Source organism: Cricetulus griseus, chromosome 4 (assembly GCF_003668045.3).
Source record: "Cricetulus griseus strain 17A/GY chromosome 4, alternate assembly CriGri-PICRH-1.0, whole genome shotgun sequence".
In the NCBI taxonomy this organism is placed as follows: Eukaryota; Metazoa; Chordata; class Mammalia; order Rodentia; family Cricetidae; genus Cricetulus; species Cricetulus griseus.
Genome location: NC_048597.1, coordinates 154,295,620 through 154,317,433, shown reverse-complemented (window position 1 = coordinate 154,317,433; position 21,814 = coordinate 154,295,620). Strand labels below are relative to the sequence as shown.

Genomic DNA, 21,814 nt, shown 5'->3' with positions numbered 1-21,814 from the left:
AAGGAAGAGAGAGATAGAGGAAGATACACTTGTGAACACAGGTACACATGTATTCACAAACACACTTGTGCATATATGTGTACACATACATGTGAACAATACACTTATACACAACAGAGAGACTGACAGACAGACAGACAGAGATCAAGTCAAGGAAACCTCATTCCAGCCAGAGTGGGACTAGCAGCAACCATGTGTCAGGAGGGGAGACAATGGTGTGACTATCTTCCTCTAAAATCATGTGTTGTCCCTCAGGAACCAATGTACAGATTGAGATTTGAGTCCCAGCATCCACATGGTGGCTCATCCAAGGGGATCTGAAAACCTCTTCTGGTCTTCTTGGGCACTATACACACAGGGTACAAAGACATACATGCAGTCAACATACCCACCCACATAAAGTAAAATTTTTAAAAAATTAAGAAGAGATATGTCTTTGGGGCCAACTACATGGAGGACCTTATGCCAAGTGCCAGTAGCACATGGACACGAACGTCTCTTGCCTTGAGGAAGATGCTTAACAGTAAAGATAAAAACATAGACAGAGCTACACTGACCTCCTCCATTTGTTTCCAGAATTTTGAGGGTCAGAGCCTGGGTCCTGGCAGCTCTAAAGGTAGGTCAATAGACCAATTAAGCAGACCAGAAAAAGTAAAGAGGAGAGATGTATTCGATGTCACCACTCTGGCAAGTAGAGCAAAAAAAGCCAACAGCCCGCCTGTGAGTCCAACCAGGGATACTGACATGAGGTTTAGGTTTAAGTAGATAGAGGTATGCATAACTAAGCATTCTGGTCATGGTGTGATCCACCCATCTTCACTGTCCAGGCTCCAGTCCCTCCTGCATGGTAGTGATCTGACAAGCTGTCAAACTGTGTGAAATCTCTTCCTAGGAGACACATTCCTCTGCTGGCTGGCACCAGGCTTCAGGCTTCTCCTTCCAGTGTGAGGTTCTTAGGGAAATTCCAGTTTCTTAGAGGCTGCTGTTTCAATAATCTGATAGCCAAGGAGAGAGGCACAGACATCTCCTTAGAACCCCTCTATTCCTGCTGAGACAGGTATACAGCTGAGGCTCACCAGGGCATGGCCATGCAGAGTCATTATTCCCCCCACACTCTCCAGGCATGCACCTCGATTTCCACCTCCTAGCTTTTACTCCTGTGGTCTCATCCTCTGAATTGCCTATCTCCTCACCACCCCCATGTCCAGTGGTGCCACAGCTGCTTAGATCCAGCGCTCTTAGTTCCAGAGTGTCTTCTTCCATTTCTTTGTTGCCCAAATAGATGGCTCTCTATTTAGACCACCACAGACCACTGTAGTTTCAGCTCTCCCCACCTCCTGTTACCCTGGTTGCTATCCTGCTCCTACCTTTGTACCTACATGTCATCTGTCATAGAAATGGAATTTTACTAAAATTTAGAATTTAATCTTACCATGCATTTCACACTATATTTCATATGGAATGGTACAGCTAGATTGTAGTCTAGGTCCGTGCAGGAAGGAACAGTTTCATGGGTGACTTCAGGGAGGAAGTGACCTACGCCCGAGCCTGGTAGAGTGGCCAGGTGCCTTCTGTCCCTCTGAGATTAGCAGCCTTGCCTCCTGTCCTGTGGATTTATTCCTGGCAGCAATGGAAGTTGCTATTTCCCAAGAGAGAGGTGGGGGGAGGGAGGGTAGAGGGAGAGAGGGAGGGAGACACACAGAGAGACAGAGAGGAGGGGGAGGAGAGAGAGAGAGAGAGAGAGAGCGAGAGAGAGAGAGAGAGAGAGAGAGAGAGGAGAGATAATTTGGAGTCTAAAGGTATATCTTGATGCTTCATCCCAGAACATCCTTTGTCAGTAAGATGCAGGTTGAGAAGCTCTTGAAAGCCAACCTGGACCACTGGAAGACATGGGTGGGGCCAGAGGAAGGGGTGGCAGAGGACAGTGAATGTGCCCCTTATTTGCCTTTGGGTGCTTTCTTTCTGTGTCCTCTTTGTCTTCTTCCCCTCCTCCTTCTCTTGCTTTCTCCCTACCACGTGCTCTCTCTGCTTCTTCCAGTTGTCCTCAGCCCTGCTGTTTGATGCTGTCTATGCTGTGGTGACAGCAGTGCAGGAACTGAACCGGAGCCAGGAGATTGGTGTGAAGCCCCTGTCCTGTGGCTCAGCCCAGATCTGGCAGCATGGCACCAGCCTTATGAATTACCTGCGCATGGTGAGGAGCAGCTGAAAGCCTGGTCATGCCCAGCCTCAGGACATCACCTGAGGGAGTGGGTCGTGGGTCCCATCTGTTCCCCAATTCTTAACACTCTTGGCAAGAGCCTGTGGCTAGCTTATTCTCAAGACAACAGTCCTTAGATCTTAAACTAGATAGGGGCTCCAAATTCTAGGCTTACAACCTGGCCCATGCCCAGTGGTAGCCCTTGCACAACTCAGCACAGCTGGGAGAGGACCATGCTGCTGGAACCTACCATCCCTCAAGAGACCCAGTCTGCAGACTTTTAACTTGATGCTCATTTTCCCCAGAGTTCTCTCTCCAGCCACGTTTTTCTTCCATGAAAAAGACATCTCTCACTGGAGAGAGAAGGTGTGTGTGTGTGTGTGTGTGTGTGTGTGTGTGTGTGTGTGTTTGTGTGTGTGTGTGTGTGTGTGTGTGTGTGTGTGTGTGTGTGTGTGTGTGTGTGTGTGTTGAGGTCTTAGATTTTTGCATTGAGTCAGGACTATCCTGACTTCTGCAGGCCCAGGGTCAGCAGATTCTCCAAAAGGAAAAATGCTGATAACAGTCTCCCATATGGCTAGGGGACAGGGAGAGCTGAATCTGAGCCCAATGCAGCATGGTAGCTCCTATTGACTTGGGGTTATTGGATGTGGTCCCCTTCTTCCTCCACTCAGATTCTGTGGCTTTGGAGTGGACAGAACAGGGGTTCCCAAACACTGTTAAGTAGAGCATAAGAGGAATGATTGCTTGGGGCCAGCTATGGCGGGGCCTATTTTGTGCTGTAACTCACTCTCTCTTGGACAGGTAGAATTGGAAGGTCTCACCGGCCACATTGAATTCAACAGCAAAGGCCAGAGGTCCAACTATGCCTTGAAAATCTTACAGTTCACCAGGAATGGTTTTCGACAGGTAAGCCTACCTACGCTGCCAAGGTGATGTCCTTTTCCCTGTCCCTAGCTCCAGTGGCCTCCAGCTGTCAAGTGTCCCCACTCCCCAACATAGCAGGCGTCATTCATTCTGATTCAGACTCCAGAACTGCAGTTACCTCATCCTATCTGGTCCCAGATCAGCCCATGTGGGCTCTGCCAGCAATATGCCAAGAGGGAGGCAACCATGCCTTGTGGGTGAGGAAACAAGGGGATGTCATTTAGAAAGGAATGCCCAGATCCTCTCCGCTATTGTGTTATTGTTTTTTTTTCTGGGAGGAATGGAAAACGTTGGGGATTTCCCCCAACCCTGGAACCCCGCTGGACTCCAGGGGCACTGCTGATGAGGCAAAGGGTGGGTCCCAGGTGGGCAAAGACAGCTCTTCATGTTGTGATAGACTGCCCCTTCTGTCCTGCTCTTCTCCAGCTCACCCCTCCCCTGCCCTCCTGTCAGCTGCTGTGGCAGCACTCCGGCTCTCTGTATGGTTCTTCCTTCTCCATGAAGCCCTCTTGTTCCTTTTCTCTGGTCTTCTTTCAGAGGAAACAGACTCTGGCGGCCATGTCAAGTGTCTCTCTAAAAGTCTCTATCCTCACTATCCCCTAATAATCAACTTCCTTTATTTAGAGGCCTCTCTGACTCAGGAAAGGCCAGGAAGACCAAGTCAGACACTAACTACAGCAGGAAGCAGGTATATTAAAGCCCTCCTAACTGTCATAGTGGCTGGATGAGGGACGGTCCCACTGTAGAGCTCCAATAGCCACCCTTCCAGCAAATTAGATAGAAACATTGTCTTTGCCTTCACCACCACCACCACCATGGTGGCTACTCTCTTATGTTAAACACTTACCATTAGCTTTATGCCCTGGTAAGTGTAGCATGTGTATAAGCCTGCAAAGTAGGTGATTTCATTTATTTTCTACCCTAAAACCATAGGTACTTTGGGTGGGGTGTATGTGTCCATGTATTCATGCATATATGTGCTCATATGTATGAGCATGTATGTGCATACATGTGGAGGCCAGAAGTTGGTGTTGAATATCTACCTCTAAAGTTCCCCATCTTATATTTTGAAATACGGTCTCTTACTGAACCAAAGCACACTAATTCAGCTAGACTGGATAGCCAGTAAGACCTGGGAATACTCTTGTTTCCACTACCCTTGTGCTGAGATTGCAGCCACACGCCCCTATGCCCAGGTCTTTATGTGAGTGCCGGGCTTCTGAACTCAGGTTTTCATGTCTGTAGGGGAAACATCTTACTGATTTATCCCTCTTTCTAGATCACAAATAGGTACTTTAAAAAAAATCAATGTCCTCAGTTGTGAGGTTTATGACTGATTTGTCCTTGAACAACTAAGTCATAGCAGAACTGGTTTCAGATCTATGTATGCCCTGCCTACAGCCCAAGTCCTTAACTATTATGACAAATTATGTATAAAACTCACGTTGGTAACTGTTAAAAGCCCCATTTTAGATTCTATCCCATGGGAGTCTAGGAAGGGAAGCCCAAGGAACAGATCTAGTCAACAGGTATCCAGTGTGATTGTCATAGAACCCTGTCACATAGAAGCCCATCACATCTGTCTTTTGCTACACCATCCCTGCATCCAAGAGGGGACCCTTGACCTTTATATGGATCCTTGGGAGATAGCTATTTCTAGGTTATCTGTAACTTTTTGGAGAGTTGCTCTTCTTAGAAGAGAACAGAGGTTAAGGAAGGAGTCCCAGGAAAAGGAGGTGGCCTGGGGCTGAATGTCAGCAGTACCCTCAGCTCTGGATGGGAGCTTCGTGGGATGCTGCCACTTCCCTTATCTTCTCAGATAGGCACAAGGTCCTTCATTTATCTAACTGGCCTTTTACTGAGCATCTGCTATGTGTCAGACATCATGCTGGGTCGGGGGAACACAGACACAGCTCTTACACTGAGAGAGCTCTCAGTCTGGTGAGAGTAAGTGATGTAGAAAAAAAATGGGAAGAGAATGAGAGCTGCAATTTAGGGCTATTAAGCTCAAATCATGCCCTGTGGCTCATCATCCTCGAATGAGTAGGCTGCCAGCCTCTAGGAAAATTGTCAGGGAGACTTTTCCCTGAGCCCCAATCTTCTTGGGGGATCTGAAGTAAAGAACATTAATTCATTCAAGTTGATACCTGTTGAGTATCTCCTACTGCTCTCTCCCTTCTAGGTATAGATTTAGGACGAGAAAGATCTGCTTTTGTACAACATATGCTCTAGCAAGGGACAGATGACGGGCAAAAAAAAATACATATGTAACATTATGGCAGTCTGCTAAGTTCCCTGAGGAAAATTACAACTGGGTGAGGAATATGTGGAATGAGCATAGCATTGGAGGAGTGGTTAGAATACACTGCTCAGACAACCCCAGACCTACTCTAGAGAGCCCCAGCCCAGCCTTTCCCAAACTCACCTGGACCTCAGTCCTTCGCTATAATGATGCAAGAAAGAGGTGGACCCTGTGCGTCCTTCATGGCACTTCCAATCCCTCAGTCCACCCTCCAGTTGACAGATAGCTAGCTGATGGGCTCACTATATCTCTCTTTTTTCATTCTGCTTCTATCTTAGCTGCCACTCAGGTTGGCTTTGGGGAGGAGCTGGGGGAAGGAAGATGAATACAATCAAATTACACTGGATGAATTTCTCAAAGAACTAATAAAATATATTTTAAAACTGATAAAATAATATTAAAACTATATAAATGGAGAGAGGCTGAGGCCCACGGTGGGGTGACCTTTTTTGCTTGACTCCCAACATCACAGACCCATACAACAGAGCTGTGTGGAATTGGGCCCTGAGCAAGCATACTGATCAAATAGACATTACACACAGATAAAACCAATATATACTTATTAACTTTACTGGTGAAAGCCCCTTCAAGATGGCTTTCAGAAATGTGTTGAAAGGCAAATGAATTTGGAATAATGTATCTTTTTAGAGATTACAGAAGCAAAAAATGGTGACTAGAGAAAGTTCACATGGACCTCAGAAATTGAGATGACATTCATTATACAATAAAAAATAAGGAAGATCATTTTAACAAAGATTTTGTTTGTTTGTTTGTTTGTTTGTTTTTATGGTTCTGGGGATCAAACCGAGAGTCACATATATACTAGATACTAGCAATCTGCCACTAAGCTATAACCCCCAGCCTATGGAGGATTTTTTCCTGTTAAAATGTTTTTTATAATGAACTTCTGAGGTACATAGTTTATAATGAACATGGAAAGGAATCAGCATCATCAGCCCCTTCCGAAAGGTGGCGTATCCAGCCCAGCTAGACCAGGACTCAGAAGTCTGCCCTGGGGCTTTCTTCATAGTGGTGGTTACTGCTGCATCAACAGCGCCCACTAGTGGCAAACAGGTGGCTTCTCAAACACAGGTGCATCCCCAGACTCCATAGCTATGCACTTTTGTTCAGTAAAGCAGTGTGCTCTAGGATCTGATAGTTTACCTGCACGTACTTGAATGATTAGAATGGTGAGCTGACCGTAGGCTATCCTTTAACAAACACTGTGCTAGTAGAAGTGTGTTCTACCAACAGAGTTCTTTTGTTTGACCTCTCTGTGCCCTACCCCATTGTTTTGAGTTAACATTGAATGGAATCTGCCACACACAAGTGACCATTAAGGGACCTTTGGCTTCCCTAAGGGACACTCAGTCCTGACTGAACTTAGAAAGTGGATGGTGAGAATCTTTCTTAAGACCTCGGCTTTTCAACAAGTCTGGTGACTGTCCTGCTGCTGTCTGGATCAGGTTCTGAGAGTACTAACTGGAAGCCATGTGTGATGTGTCTCGTGCACAGATGCAGCTTCTTAGCGCCAGTCCCCAGGTCCCATCCCAATCACTATCCAATCTTTGCCTCTTGATGGGCATCCTTCCCTGCTTATTGCAGGATAAAGAAATGGTTTAAGGAGGGATAACTAATTAGGCTTCTCTCTCAGGATAGGAGGAATGTCAGTACCTCTGCTCTGATATTCTCCCAGTTCCATCCAAGGTAATGTTGGTGCAGGAAGGGAAGTGACAAGGAGCAGAAGGAAGATCTATGGGGATCTTTTGGGTAGCAGACTCCACGAAGTGCTTTGCGTGGGTCACTCCTCGTCTTGAGGATAGCCCTCTAAGGTAGACCAGCTCATCCATAAGAAACTGAGGATATGCATCAGTGGGAAAGAGCACTTGCTCTGCAAGCATGAGGACCCAAGGACCTGAGTCAAATCCATAGTACCCACATAAAAAGCTAGGTGTGTCCAAACAAGACTATAACCTTAGCACTAGGGGACAGACACAAGTAAATTACCAGAGCTCCCTGACTGGTCAGCCTGGGCATGATGTGAAAGTGACTTCAGATTCTGTGAGAGGCCCTATCTCAAGGCAGTGAAGCAGAGATCCAGAGAAAGACACTGATGTATGTATCAAATGTATGCATAGGAGTACATACAGCTGTACTCACATGCGTGAAACACACACACACACACACACACACACACACACACACACACACACACACACACACTGTCCAAATCTTACTGTCTCTAAGAACTTGGGAAGACTGGGTTTCATACTCAAGTTTGTCTGACTCCAAAACCCATGTTCTGGCCTCTTCTACTTCTAGTTTCCCTTCCTGCTCCTGGGTACCTATGTTCCCCAATCAGAGCCCCTACTTGTGGTCTGTTGCTCTGCCACCATTCAGAATGGTGCTTGGTTCTAACACCCTGCTGGGATGGGCTTTCTTTAGTAATGGCATCTTCTCATTTGATTTGGTCCTGCTTTTTCTCTCCTGTCTGGGTGAACTACTATTAAGAGCTGGTTTTGATTATTTGGAAAGCACCACGCGGGGACCCAGTGGGCTATAATTGGTAAGATGTCTGAACAAAATACCATATTTCCTGCGGGTGACTAATTAAAGGATTTTTACCATTTTAGAAATAGTCTTTCAAAATTCAGAGTTCATTTTTTTTTTTACCATTTTAAAAAATTACTATTTTGATTCTGCATGGAGAGTGTTTGCCATCTTGGGAGCTTCCACAACAGTGCATTTGGAGGAATGCACTTCCTATGCTGTCCTGTAGGGGACATTATGGACTCTCTCTCTATTATTTATAGACATAAGAGTCAATAGGGCTATCTGACTCCATCCCCCAGCGTCTCAAACCATAATGTTCTTTCTCATGGCCCCCTCCCCGAGATGTGCTGGGGAGTGTTACAATAGTGTTGTGTCCCTCCCTGTCTGGGAAACCCCCCTTGAAAGAAGCTAGAAGGAAAGGAAGGACGTCTTTAGAAGACCTGTAATTTCCTTCATTTAACTTAGTCGAAAGATCAGAGACTGTGAGCATCCCCTGAGCAACGTTGTTAACGTTATAATAAGATGAGCACACCTTTCATCTGAGGATCGGAAATGGCTTAACAGGGCCTAATTAAGCCTTCGGGGTTTGACATCCCTAACTAAAGATGCAGACCTGCCTTCCCCCCCACTGGTTCACTGTGTATTCCAAGTGGAGTGGGTTCCGTTTTCTTTCTGTGTGCAGTGATGATGGTAACCCTCATATTTGGTCTCACAAGATCCGAAGATGATTGAAAATAGCTCTTCCTGGCACTGTGTTTGACTGGCTATACTTATGTGCAAAGCTGGCTCTCGTGACATCATAATAATAGCTAACATTTATTGTCGCCTACATGATGTACCGTGCTGGGTGGTGTACATATATATTTAAATTTTTACATCCTTTTATCAGCCTGGCATGAAAGATGTTCTCTCATCTTGTAGGTGGAAAAACTGAGGTGGAGATATAAAGAAATGTATCCTTCTTGGCCTAGGTGGGAAGTGGCAGACTCAAGAACGCAGTTTGGGTCGAGCTTCCTCAGAAACCAGAGCTTTTCCATTATGCAACATCTTAGTTATCTTCTAACCCAGTGCAAGAGCGGTTGGCACTGGGACATGATGGAGACACCGGAAGCTTTGCTGTGAGCCCATCCCGGGTTGAAGAATTAGCTTCTTTAGAGATACATTTCAGATTTCTACAGGTACTGGGTCAACCTCTGCCTCCTAATGCTGCCCTATGGAACATTCCAGAATAGTCTGCTTTCTCTTCCTTGCCAGCTCTTCAGATATGTAAAAGCAGATTGCTTTTACTTCACTCGTTCATTTTTCCATTCCTGAATTAGCCTAAAATTTTCTTTTAAGATCTACTCTTTGTCATAGGCTGGGAATGCAGGATAAAAGAACCATACTCCATTTAAGAGCTGGTGATCTTAGGGGGGTGAAATTGCAGCCCACAATTGCCTTAGAGTACTCTGATTATACACCACTTATTTTATCCTTCACTGAGCAGTGGGCTGTACCTGTTCCCAACAGAATATGGCTTACCACTCTCTCAAGAAGGCATGAGGGCTGTCAGCTCTCTACAACACACACAAAACTACAGACAGGATGAACTGAGACCACGGGGGACTATTTGTCACCTCAGATGGAATCCTCAGTCCTCATTTACTACATTAGCCTGCTTACTGGAATTTATTTTTCAAATGTCCCATTTCTTCTGAACTCTGGGCTGCCGGGTCTTTAGTCACTCCACTTACTGTCTTCCTTAGCAATTCACTCAGCACTTTTGTGTGTACACATTCCATAGAAACTAGACTCGAGCCAGCCTTCCGTGGGACAGCTGATCCATTTGACTCTGTTTCTATAGAAATGGAGAAACCAACAGGGTTAGCCTGGGGAGTGCCAAGAAAGTAGTACTATGGGCTGATAGCCTTATTTTCCCAAACAGAGACAAGCTCAGAATTCAAAGGGCTTGTTTCAGGGATGATTTCAACACTTTCTAAACAGAGGCAGGGGAATGGCTGAGATGGTTTATCCAAGGCAATCTTGCAAGCAGGGTCACTCAGGGTCTTTAGAAGGAAACCCAGAGCCAACTTCCTGAAGACCCTGCAGGTCGCCCCTCACTGCCACCAAGGTCAGGCTCCCTCCGTGTCCCCTCTCCAGCGGCCATCTTTCCTGAGAGCAGTTCATGCAGAGGCAGGCCTGTCTCCTTTCCTGGGAAGTCTGGGGTCCTCTGATGTTGGCAGTTGAATTGCTGGCTCTACAGCAGCCCTGAGGGTGCCATCAGCAGCAGAGGCCACCAGGAAGTGGTTTCCGTTCCTCTGACAGGACTTGGTGGGGTTTGCAATCTTGCCCACCTCTTGACGCCATCCCCCATTTCAAAAGCAATCAAATGTAGATCAACAGAAAACCCTACTACACTTTGCCTGTCAGTGAGTCTGCACTCACACTGCCTGTATGTGTCTGCTCAGGAGCAATATGGAGGGTGTCCTGGTTTCATAGAGAGGTCCTGTCCAGGTCTATATGTTTGTCCCCAGCCCCTCTTACTCTGAGCAGCCTCTGTGACAGCTCCAGTCCTTTCTGTCCTCAAGTGAACAGCCGTCACTCAGAAGGCTTGCCAGTGGGAGAGGCAGCTCTGAGAATCCTGTGCTTGTCACTGTCTGATACATTTTCAATTTGAGCAAGGAGTTTACCATAAATATGCAGATCCTTTGAAGCTGTCTTTGCTGAGACCTGGCTCAGGGCGCTGGAGCCTGGTGGGTTTGATTGCTGGAAATCAGCAGCCCTGTGTGCCAGCTCCTCAGCACGGGGGACAGACCTGTGAGAGTGGACCAGCTGGGGAGCTTGCAGGGGCTGCCATCCCCCAGAGCCAGCTCTGCCTTTGATGAGGAAACTCGGGCTGCAGCTCCTCATAGAGGGGAGGTGGCTTGGGGATGTTTTGAAGGTGACTGAGAAGTCACTCATTCCTTCTTTTTAATTAAGGAGCCAGGAGAGGGGAAATTGGCATGGAGTTTGAAGCAACAGCATCAGTTCTTGGAGCTGCGGGTCACTTAGGCCAGCTCTTCAGAAGGCAGTGATGTCTGAGAGTTTCAATGGGCTTGAAAGCCCTTAGTGACCCCATTTGCATGTAGAGTGGTGGGTGTGGTCCTTCCAGTGAGCCATCTGTCCTTTCCTACTCTGCCTTCTGCCCCAGTAGTCATGGATGATGGGGGTCTTGGACATAGAAGCTGCCTCAGAATCTCACCTGTGCCTCCATCATTTCTGATTTGGTCACTCCTACTTCTGTCTCCAACACTGACCTCAGAAGGCTCTCCCTGCCAGCTCTGTTTGGCCAGTGTTCTCTGCCAGCATCTTCTCATCACTGTCTTTCCAGGACAGGGGGTCTTGTGAGCCTGGCCCAGCCAGCCTAGCAGAGAATAGCTGTTGTGGCAGTAGATGAGGTTCAGTACTCACGGGGCCGGGAGAGGTGGCTGTACAGGGGCCATACAAGTGTGCCTTCCAGATCTCAGGGAACTCACTCAGAGTCAACAAGGACATCAGAGCCCCAGGACCTGCGGGTAGAGTGCTGAGGGCCTTCTAAAGCTACTTGCCTTCTTTCTCCTACAAGAGAAAGGCAACGGCATTTACATTTTTGATTTGAAAGGTCCCTGGAACCACTGATTTGTCTCTTTTACCCTTTCCATGTTCCTCCACGTAGTACAAGCCCCTCTACTTTTGAAAAGGCTCTATAATGCCTTCTCCCAGGAGAGATGCTCCTGATGTTCCCTGCAGCCCCAAGGAGACAAGTTCAAGGAGCAGATGAGCTGGCTTTGAGGGCAGAATCCTAAAGCACTTGTTATCTTTTCCAGCCTCTCTGGTACCCTGAATATCTGATTCTTTCCCCCAAAGCATAGGGACTCCGTTTATTGGCTCTGCTGAAAAATTCATCAGCTGCAAAGGCTTATTCACACATCAGCCGGCAAACAAATTAAGAGGTACTTACATTTTTGAACAGGGGGCTGGTTTGGGGTCGAGGAGTGGGATTTTAAAGTGCTGCATTTGAAATCTATTTCTTGTCATGTGCCCGATCACGCTTTTGCCTGAGATCAGCCCGGGGAAGTCTGCCAGCTCCTGGCGACACTTCCCGCACCCCTTCAGCCAGCTCATGCAGGGGGAGTTAGAAGAGGGGGGCTGCCAATTCAGAGCCATGAAACAGCCTGCGGCAGCCAGCTCCTTAAAATGGAAAGCAAGCCAGGGCCAGAGGGGTGGGTACAGGCAGGTCAGCCAGGAGAAAGAACCAAGGCAGACTGTGGAGGGTTAGGGTGTTTACCCAATGGGGCATGTGATGGTCAGGGCTGTGCCCCCCTACTCTGGGTTCCTAACTTTGCTTCCCATTTTCCTCAGTAAAATTAGGGTAGTCATGTTTTCCACTTCTTGGGTATCATAAAATTAGTGAGGAAAAGATAAACTGTTGTTTATAGCTGTACTTTGAGGGTTCTACTACATTGTGCAATTTTTAATTCTGTTGTCTCACATGGCAATGTCTAACTATATATCTCTCTGTCTATGTGATATTCCCTTTATTCTCCTGGAAATTCTTGCCTGGTTCAGGGCAGAGAGAAGGATACAGCCTTGAGAAGGGAAGGCTCAACATGTGGTCTCTTCCTGCTGGAGCCATACAACCCTAGAAGAGGGCATATGAGCACCAACCCATGCTAGGCAGGCAGCCAGCTGATTCCTACCCACCTCTCTCTTCTTCTGTCTCTAATCTTGTACTTTCCTGTATTTGCCTTTGGCCCACTCTCTGACCTTCAGCTCTACTTTGTGGTGGCTATGGATGGGTGTAAAGGCAAGAGGACCTGAGTTATGGCTACTTCGAGGACAAGCCATATACTTAAGGCCCGCCGAACATGGAACTGATAAAACAAGAGCAACAGACACTCACAAACTAAAAATCCTCCCTCTTCCAAGAGTGCAGCAAGGCCCAGGTATAAGCTCTTTCCTTCCCACAAGTCTGCACCCAGCTAGGTCCAGGCCATTCCCAGCCCCAAGCTGAAAACTCTCAAACCACAGTGCTGTCCTGATTGCAGCATCAAGATGGGGAGAGAGCAGTTCCCTCCAGTCCAGATGCTTTATTGAAAGCATCCGTTCAGTTGGCACCTGGAACTCAGAGCGCAGAGTCAAGGTATCAGCACGGCGGCCTTCCCAAGACACTTCTTAAATGATGAGCTCAACAAATGAAGCTGGCAAGGCCTGGCTGTCATGTTCTTTGGGCATAATTTTCTTAGATGAAAAGTCTTGAGCACGCTTGAGCTCTCCAACCGATTCCTCAGCAGTTCATCCTCAAATGTCTCCAGTCTTCTGGGAGGCAGAGAGAGAGAAGAGCAAGGAAGTGTTCCTGTTTGCTGACTCTGCCATGTCCTTGTCATGTATCAGTGTGAGAAAGGCCAATGGGTCATCCCCAAAGCACTTGAAAGATACCTAGAAGGTTTTCAATTATATTAGAAAGGGAAGTCAGGCACAGTGGGCTAGACTTGTAATTGTAGCACTTGGTACATAAGACTGTAGAACAACGAGCTACAAAGTAAGTTCAAGGCTAGTCTGGCCTACAGGGCAAGGCTTTATCTCAGAAAAACAAAAAAAAAATGTCTGGGGATATGGTTCAGTTGATAGCGTGTTTGCCTAACATACATGAAAGCCCTGTGTTTCTTCTTCAGTTCCACATAAACAGGCATAGTGGCACATGCCTGCAATGCTAGCATGTGGGAGGCAGAAGTAGGAGGATCAGAAGTTCAAAGTCATCCTTGGTTAGATAGGGAGTTTGGGGTTAGCCTAGGCTAATGATCCTGTCTCAAAAAAGAAAAAAGAAAGAAAGGAAGAAAGGAAGGAAGAACATACAGGGAGCTGAGATATAGGCAAAAGAAGCTTTTAAGCTTGTTTAGTCCTTCTGTCCCCATAGATAGGAGATCCAGACACCCTTCTGATCCTTCTGTGGGAAGTTTTACTACGGAGGCCCCGAGAGATGAGGAGTCCATTAAATCTGTGAGACCATTGTTGGTGTGCCATCTGTAATCAGAGCCACAGGTGGCCTGAGCAACACTCCAGTCCTGGGTGTCACATTTATCTGTCACCACATTCTCCATGAACAGCCAAGGTTGGAGGATTTTAGCAGTAAGGATGGTGACCAAATTCTGTGTCACATGGAGATCATGACTGGGAATCTGAGCACAGCTTGGTGAAAGCCAAATAGCCCAGCACAGACAAGTCTAATTGATTCTCATTATTTGTGAGATTCGTATTTGCAAGTTTGATTGCTTGATGAAATCTTTTTGCAAACCCCAAATCAATACTTGCAACAATTTTACAGACGTGTGGAGAGGCAAAAATTTGACTCACTCAGTGTGCACATCCATAGCTGACCTTGAACTTGCCGATGTTCTGCTCTGTTGTTTCAGTGCTAATATTGTCAACAAGTGTCTTTTTCACAGACTATCGAGTACTATTGTGTGTGTGTGTGTGTGTGTGTGTGTGTGTGTGTGTGTGTTTTCCCCCTAGTAATTTTCCTGTTTAAACTAACTCCCACAATGCAATGCCAACATTCTGTCCCATGTTCCTATGCACAAGAAAAACTGTGTGCCATGCTCTATGGAGACAATCTATGTACGATAGCTTCACAAAAACCTGACCTATGGTGTTGCTGGGCATGTTAATGAATCAGCAATATGAATTAGATGAGGCATTGGTAAGCAGAGACTCACAGAAATTAATGAGGTTAAATATTGACAGATTAATAGGAACACTCACTCTCATCAGAAGCTCACAGGAACCTAACCCTGTGTTTGTCCTGGGAGTAAAGGTTTGCTAGTCCCTACTTTAATGTGTGTGGCAGCTTTATATAGATCAGAGGAACAACAAAAAATGAGAATCAGCTGTAGAGAGACTTAGCCAGGAGAGAAGACCAGGAATGAACCAGTGGGGATATATGAATGTTCTTGTAGGGTCTTTCTCTGCATTCACCACTCCATAGTCATGCATTTTTCTTCATTACCATGCCCAAGGCCCCTCCAGGTCTTGCCTTCTTCCTGGCTGCCTGATATGGAGAAAAAACCCATTTCCCACATTCCTGGTGCAGATGGATGGCATAATAAGAACCTTGTAGAACAATGTTCTAACTGGCTTTTTGGATTACTGCAAACACAACCTCATGAGGAAGAGTGTTACCCAAATGCTTCATGTCAGAGAACACACTGCATGCAGGAACAGCACATTCCTTCTTGGGAAGGTTCTTTCTGTCACCACTCATATTAAATGGCCACCTGCTTCACCTTTGTGCCTGAGCAGCTGTGCTTCTGGTGGCCCCCATGGCCTCTGTCAGACCCGTCTCTTCCCCAGGTTTGGTCTCAAGGCCCTTGGAAAAGCTACAAGCTGTAATTATTTGTAACTCTTTGGAAGATGTTAACCCACATTATTCTTTCAAGGTATGATCACTGAAGGTGAAAAACGCACTGACTTGCCTAGGTGAATTCAACCCAGCAGAGTTACTGAGCACCCACAGTAAACCAGGCAACAACCTGGGAGCTGAAACTGCAAAAGGGGAACTGATCCACATAGTCCCATATTTAGCAAGTACTGATTCCACACTAGGCATTGGGGACAGGGCTCTTGTCTCTCAAGAAGTGAAATGTTTGGTGGGGAAAATGGACTTGACATAAATGATGGCATAAAATTTGTGTGATTGCAAGTGTGATGAACATTCTCAAGGCATGAGTGCAGAATCCCATGGTCCAGTCAGGGATGGGCAGCCCTTTCTAAGAGGGTGGCATGCATCTAGGGATCCGAGCTGAAACAAAGGAAGGGGTTCACAGCAAAGCCATGTTAAGAAGCCAAACCTCCTGCTTAACTTCTCAACAGTAGCCCAGCCTCCGTTTCCTGGGGCTTTGTTCAGATGCTCTTTCTACAGATGTAAATGAGAATGAAAAGCAAGGAGACAAAAGGATGTGGGCTCTCAAGCAGGAATGCTTATGGGAAATACTGCTGGATAAACTAACACTTCAAATATTTATCAAATGATTATCTATATATCCACAGCCTGGGGAATTATAATATCCTGGAAAGTGTAACATAGTGGTGATTCTGTCTGAGTTTGAATCTTCTCAAATCCTAGTCTTCTTATCTCTAAGATGGAGATGGTAGCAGAACCTCCCTGAAGGATGATTGGAAAGGTTAAAAGAGATAATAAATATCCAGTCCAGATATTTGGCATGGACGGAATGCCCAAAAGTGCTGATTAATAACATTTTCTAATAGTTAGCCTTTAGTAACAATGAGTAACCAATACTAGGAGTTCATGGGTGTCAATAATATACTTACTAAAACATCACTTTTGCTGTAATTTTAAAAAGCAGCATTCGACAGAGCTTAGGTGGAGGGGTTTTTATTGGGGAAAAGTCAATGGGAAAGGGGGGAGGGGAGAAGGGAGGCAGGAGCGGCAGAAAAGAAGAGAGTGGGGGGGAGGAGCGAGAGGAGAGGAGAAGGAGGAGGTGGGAACATAGTGAATGTGCACAGGTGGTGCTCTCAGTGGCTGCAGTTGAGGGCATATCCTGTCAGAACCCCAAGAGCATGCCAGTACAGGTGCCTGAATACTAGCAACTTATTGTTCACAGACTACACTAGGTGCTGATAATAGAGTAGTGGACAGGTAAGCTATGCAAATCCCTGATGGCGTGCATTTGCACATTCTGAACATAATTTGCCTGTATGATGGAATTCAGAATACATGCATACCCATCAATACATAACCCAAACCCAAACTTATGCAGTTTTCATTACCCCGCTTGTGGATTGCAGTCTTCTCCATTCTACTAAAGATCTCACTTTTTAAATGCAGGTGTTGGTCCACTCAATTGATTTCATAACTCACAAATGGATTGTAGCCAACATTTAATAGGACACTGAACTAGACAAAATGAGTGGAAGGCATGAGTAAATCCTGGCAGAGAGCATTGTTGTGGATCTTCCTAGCTCTCCCTGTACTGGATTTTGATCTCTTGCTTTTGTCAGGCACTGCTGCTGTCCTGGAATTCTTGCATTATTCTGCATTCAAGTACTGCAGTGAGTATCTGGGTATATTCTGAGACTAAGCAAATAAAGCCTCTGGTTGACTTCAGCTTGATGTCAGCAATTTCCTTTGCTCTTCATGTCACCCCAATCCTCAGTTTGGAGTTCTCTTATGACCTCAAACTGATTTTGTGTCATATAAACTGTTATATGAGTAGAGACATTGGGCTTAAAGCTAAAGACCATTACTCCCATGTACCAGTGTTCATCATGGAGGCTGATATTACTAACAGTTTGAGCTGATTTTGTGTGTGTGTGTGTGTGTGTGTGTGTGTGTGTGTGTGTGTGTGTGTGCGTGTGTGTGTGTTGGGTGGGGTGTAAATACATGTATGTATATGTACATGTGGTAACCTCTTAAGGTACTATTGTTCTTGGAGTATGGGATAGGGTTTCTCACTGAGACTTGGGGATCACTGGTAAGGCTGCCTGACCAGCAAAGTCTAAAGGTCTGTAGGTCTCTGATTCCCTGGTACTGACCTGAGCACCACACTGGGATCCATCTTTTGAATGGATTCTGTGGATTAGAACTCATATCCTCCTGTTTGCTGGACTGAGCCATCCCCCAGCCCCTTAAGCTTGTCTCTGTCAAGTTGCACACTAGTACCACCAAGGCTGTGGAACTCTAATCCACTTCAGGTCATCACTGGGATCTCCCATCTTAGTGTCTCACACCTCAGTGCCACTTATTCATGCCATGTGGAGAAGCTCCATTCACTCATGGATGTGGATATTTTATAATTAGCATCCTTCAGAATGAGCACTCCAAACTTAGGACTCAGAACTAGAATTTAAAAAATGATTATGGTTCAAAATTTTGGGTGACCCTAGAAAGGAAAGAACTACACTGTGAAGAACTTGAATTTGATTGGCCTTGACTTTGTCACACCTGTGATCCCCTCACATGATCCCCATAAGTGGAGAAAGGCAGGGAGACTAGGCTTATCTTAGGTATCGAAATCAACTTCTCCAGACCACACAGTAAATGACCAAGGAGGTAGAACCTGGATCCAGACACCCTGACTTCTGATCACTTCTGATCTGTCATTATAGATATTGTCATATGTTGTCTACCTCTGCATGGCTTATGGATCAGCAAACACCATCAGCTGCATACCAGGAACACTGCAAAATATCACACCAGCCAGCTTGCAGTTACTATCATTAATACCAGAGTCAAGTGACTTCTAAAGAGAAAAGGGCCATTTGAGCTCACAGTCTTGAAAGATTCAGTCCATAGTTGATTGATCCTGATGCTCTGGGCCTGTTTTGGTCCATCATAGCAGAGAATGTAGGGTAGGCAAATCTATTCGCTTCATGATCAAAGAGCTAAAAAGAGAGTGAGGAGGGGGCTGGACTTCCCACTTGGCTTCATGACTTAACATTTCCACTACTTCTCAACAGCACCAGCTACAAGGTGTAGGCCCTTGGGGATCATTCTAGACTTAAGCTATAGCATATGTCTAGGTTCTGTCATTTGTTTTCATTTCACAGATGAGTGAGCAAAGTTCAGAGCCTGACTGATGCTATACGGCTGATGCATGGACAGAAAGAAAGAAAATGTGGGCACTCGGATGCCTCTTCAATTCCCCAAGGTCACACTTCTGCCCACATCACTCATGTGGATCCTGCCTGTTAACTCCATTCAGAACTGTAGTCAATGAACATTGATGAGAGAGGCATGGGGAAGGCCCCGGTCTCAAGGTTAATATACTACACCTATCCCAAGCCAATCCGTGGAGCAATAACTAGGACCCGAGTTCCAATCCCACTTTAATCTCCATTGGCTGTGTGATACTCAGCATGTTACTTGACAGTTCTGAGTCTCGGTTTTGTTAATTTATTCAACAAAACCTCACGTGACTGTACCTACTTCACACATTTTTATTGCTTCTAAAGTGCTGGGGAGCATGCATTTCTCAGGTGGGAATCATGAGAGGGCTGCTACACAGAGGCAGGGAAACTTATGAAAGGAAACCACATGGGCTAGGGCCTGGGAAGCAAAGATCAATAAGCATTTGAAGCCTCTGACTTCGGAGCAGGGCTTAGAGTTTCATCAGCCCCCGTAGAAGAAGCAGGGTCCCAGTGGTGCTGAGTACAAAGAGCGGCTGTCTAAATGTGCATAAACTGTTAAGAGTTATGGTGTTGTGTGCACATCTGAGGATGTGCGCAATGATGTGAGCAAGTCCCTGGGGGGTTCAAAACCAATCCCTTTTTAGTTACTTAAGAAAGAACAAAGTGGCCAAAAGACACCCCTGAGCATCTCAGGCAGCAGGGAGCCACAGGGTCCTCAGGGCTCCCAGCAGCAGCAAGGAATGCCAGTGGTAGGACTGATAGTTTTGCAAGTCCCTAGCACTCCAGAAAAGGTCCTGAGGGCTCCTATTTGACAGCCGAGAAGGAAACCAACTAACGGGAGTGGGGATGGGGACTTGGTGAAGTTAATGCAGGCTCTGCCAACAGGCCAGGCACTATGCAGAGCCCGTTCCCATGGTTACAGTCTTGACCCTTTCTAACCAGATAACACAGAGGTTAGGAGCATGTGCCCTGGTGATTGAGAAAGTCTGTTTGAATCTCCACTGCAGTGCTTATCAGAGTGTGACCGTGGAGACTTTAATTACCCAACCTTGCTGGTATTCAGGGCTTTAAAAATCTTTAAAATGAGTATAAGATGGTCTACCCCTTGTAGATTTGCTGAGGATTAAATAAGATAAAGTTTCTGGTGCGTTTGTTCAGTTATATTTAATTGAGCATCTATGAGATGTGAGGCATTGAGCCAAACCCTAGGGATAAGAGGGCAGTCTAACCAAGCTGCTAGCTTTGCCCCTGTAGAGGCTTATGGCATAGTAAGACAGACAGGCTGTCAGTAGTGTCTCATGGACAGTTGTTCAGAAGGATAATGGAGGGGAAGACACGTTTCCTGGAAGAAGCAGTCTTCAAGCAGAGGCCTAAAGGAAACAGGTGAAAGTAGATGAGGGTGAGCAAACATTTTCTGTGATGTCTAGATGGCGAATGCTCAGTTTTTGCATGTGCCTTGGCATTATGCTGCAACTCTGCCCTTGTGAACGAAAGCACTCACAGACTATGCATAAGTGAATGGGCCAAGTTGCGTGCCAATAAAACTTTATTTGCAGAAAAAGACAGTGGGCCAAACTACAATTCATAATTTGCCATCCCCTGAACTAGCTAAATGAGATTTGGAGTCGGGGGGATTCTAGACAAAGCATGGCACATGCAAAGAGCCCTGTGGGAAGTGACTGGAGTCAATCATAGGGAGCAGGTATCTGGTGCCTTGTAGGTCTGACAGGCCACAGTATGGCTTCTTGACTTTGTCTTTAAACCAAAATGGAAAAGAACTGTGGGGTTTCTAAGCAGAGGCTGCTGTGACTCTAGAGGTTGATTCTGGGGACATGGCTGGCTGCTGCCTTGTAAGGACCAAAACAGAATGTCTTCCACTCCTCCAAAGGTTCATCAGGAGTGTGGAGGCTCACAGGCCTGTGGTCACAGCACTAGGTGCCAGCATAGTCAGCTCTCTTGACTCCAAGTGACATTCTGTAAGTTCTGAGAAGTGAGGCAATGAGCAAGGCCCTTATGATGAGCAAGAGCAAGGGCAGGAAGCCCCAACAGATGCCTGTAGTCAGGCTCCTGGACAACTACTTCCTGTAGTGACCAGCTTGCTCATGATGACTGAGGGCCACATAGAAGCCCATTTCCCAGTACCTGATGTGCATTCAACTACAGTCATGACTTCACAAAGGACTGTGGAGAGCTCCTATCCAAGCCACAAAGCCCATCCTCTAAAGCCCTTGTAACCTTGTTTGCCCCTTGTCTAATCTTTCCTTCTACCAGTTCACTGGCTGTTCCCCCAGAGGTGTTCAGTGCAGTCTAGCTCCTGGAGGACAGGGCCTCAGAATCAGTTGTCCTGCTCAAAGCAAGAAGCAACAGCCTACTACAAGGAAAGAAACTTACACCTGGGGAGTTAACTAGATCCCTTTAAAAATGGTGAAGAAATGCAGCAAGCAGCTGGCACACTGCAGCAATCCTGGGGCAGAGGTAGATTGATATCATGGTGTCTAAACCAGCTTCCCAATGGCAATGCCTCACTGTAAGGTAAATCCCACTCATTTAAGACAACAGAAGAACCTGTAGCTCCCTTAGGAAGGAAATAATGCTTCTGAATGTGTAACTGAGATCTGTAAAATTCCATGCCTAAGGAACAAGAAAATTATTAATTTATATTGATCTGTATTCCTAGGGGATTTAGGAGTAAATGATACTTCATATGCATGGGTAATTCCGAGCCATCTTAGTTATATTTGCCTACATTTTCATGTTTGACTAAACATCTTCATCAGAAAGTGTTTCTTTCAATAGCCTTGGAGTCAATCATCTTTAGGAAGACTACACATTTTATTTATTTTAAATTTGAGATTGCAGTCTCACTATATAGCCCAGGCTGGCCTTGGACTTATTATGTAGTCCAGGATAGTCTTTGAGCTCTCAGTGATCCTTCTGCCTCAGCGATCTGAGTACTGGGATTATAGAAGTGTATCACATACCTGGCCACACATTAGTTTTCGCAGCTGAGATCATAATAAAGCATTATCTGGGTCTTATTTAGCATCCTAATTTTTCCGCTTATCCATTCTGTGACTTGGATACATTGACACAAAGTCAGAGCTTGAATTTGTTTTCTGATAGGGTGAGCTGAGATTACTGTGCACCTGAGTGTCCAGCTTGGCTCCTGGTGGCAGAGTCGGCATCTGTTGTAT

The 21,814-nt window shown here is 46.0% G+C and overlaps 1 protein-coding gene across 1 annotated transcript in view; it reads left to right on the top strand.

Moving 5' to 3' along the window:
• Grik4 (glutamate ionotropic receptor kainate type subunit 4) overlaps positions 1-21,814 on the top strand; it is a 290,512-nt gene that overhangs the window by 188,956 nt on the left and 79,742 nt on the right. Inside the window, exons 8-9 of the mRNA XM_027412199.2 lie at positions 2,039-2,191; positions 2,999-3,103. Of these exons, the coding sequence (XP_027268000.2) occupies positions 2,039-2,191; positions 2,999-3,103 (258 nt within the window). The remainder of the gene's footprint in view (positions 1-2,038; positions 2,192-2,998; positions 3,104-21,814) is intronic.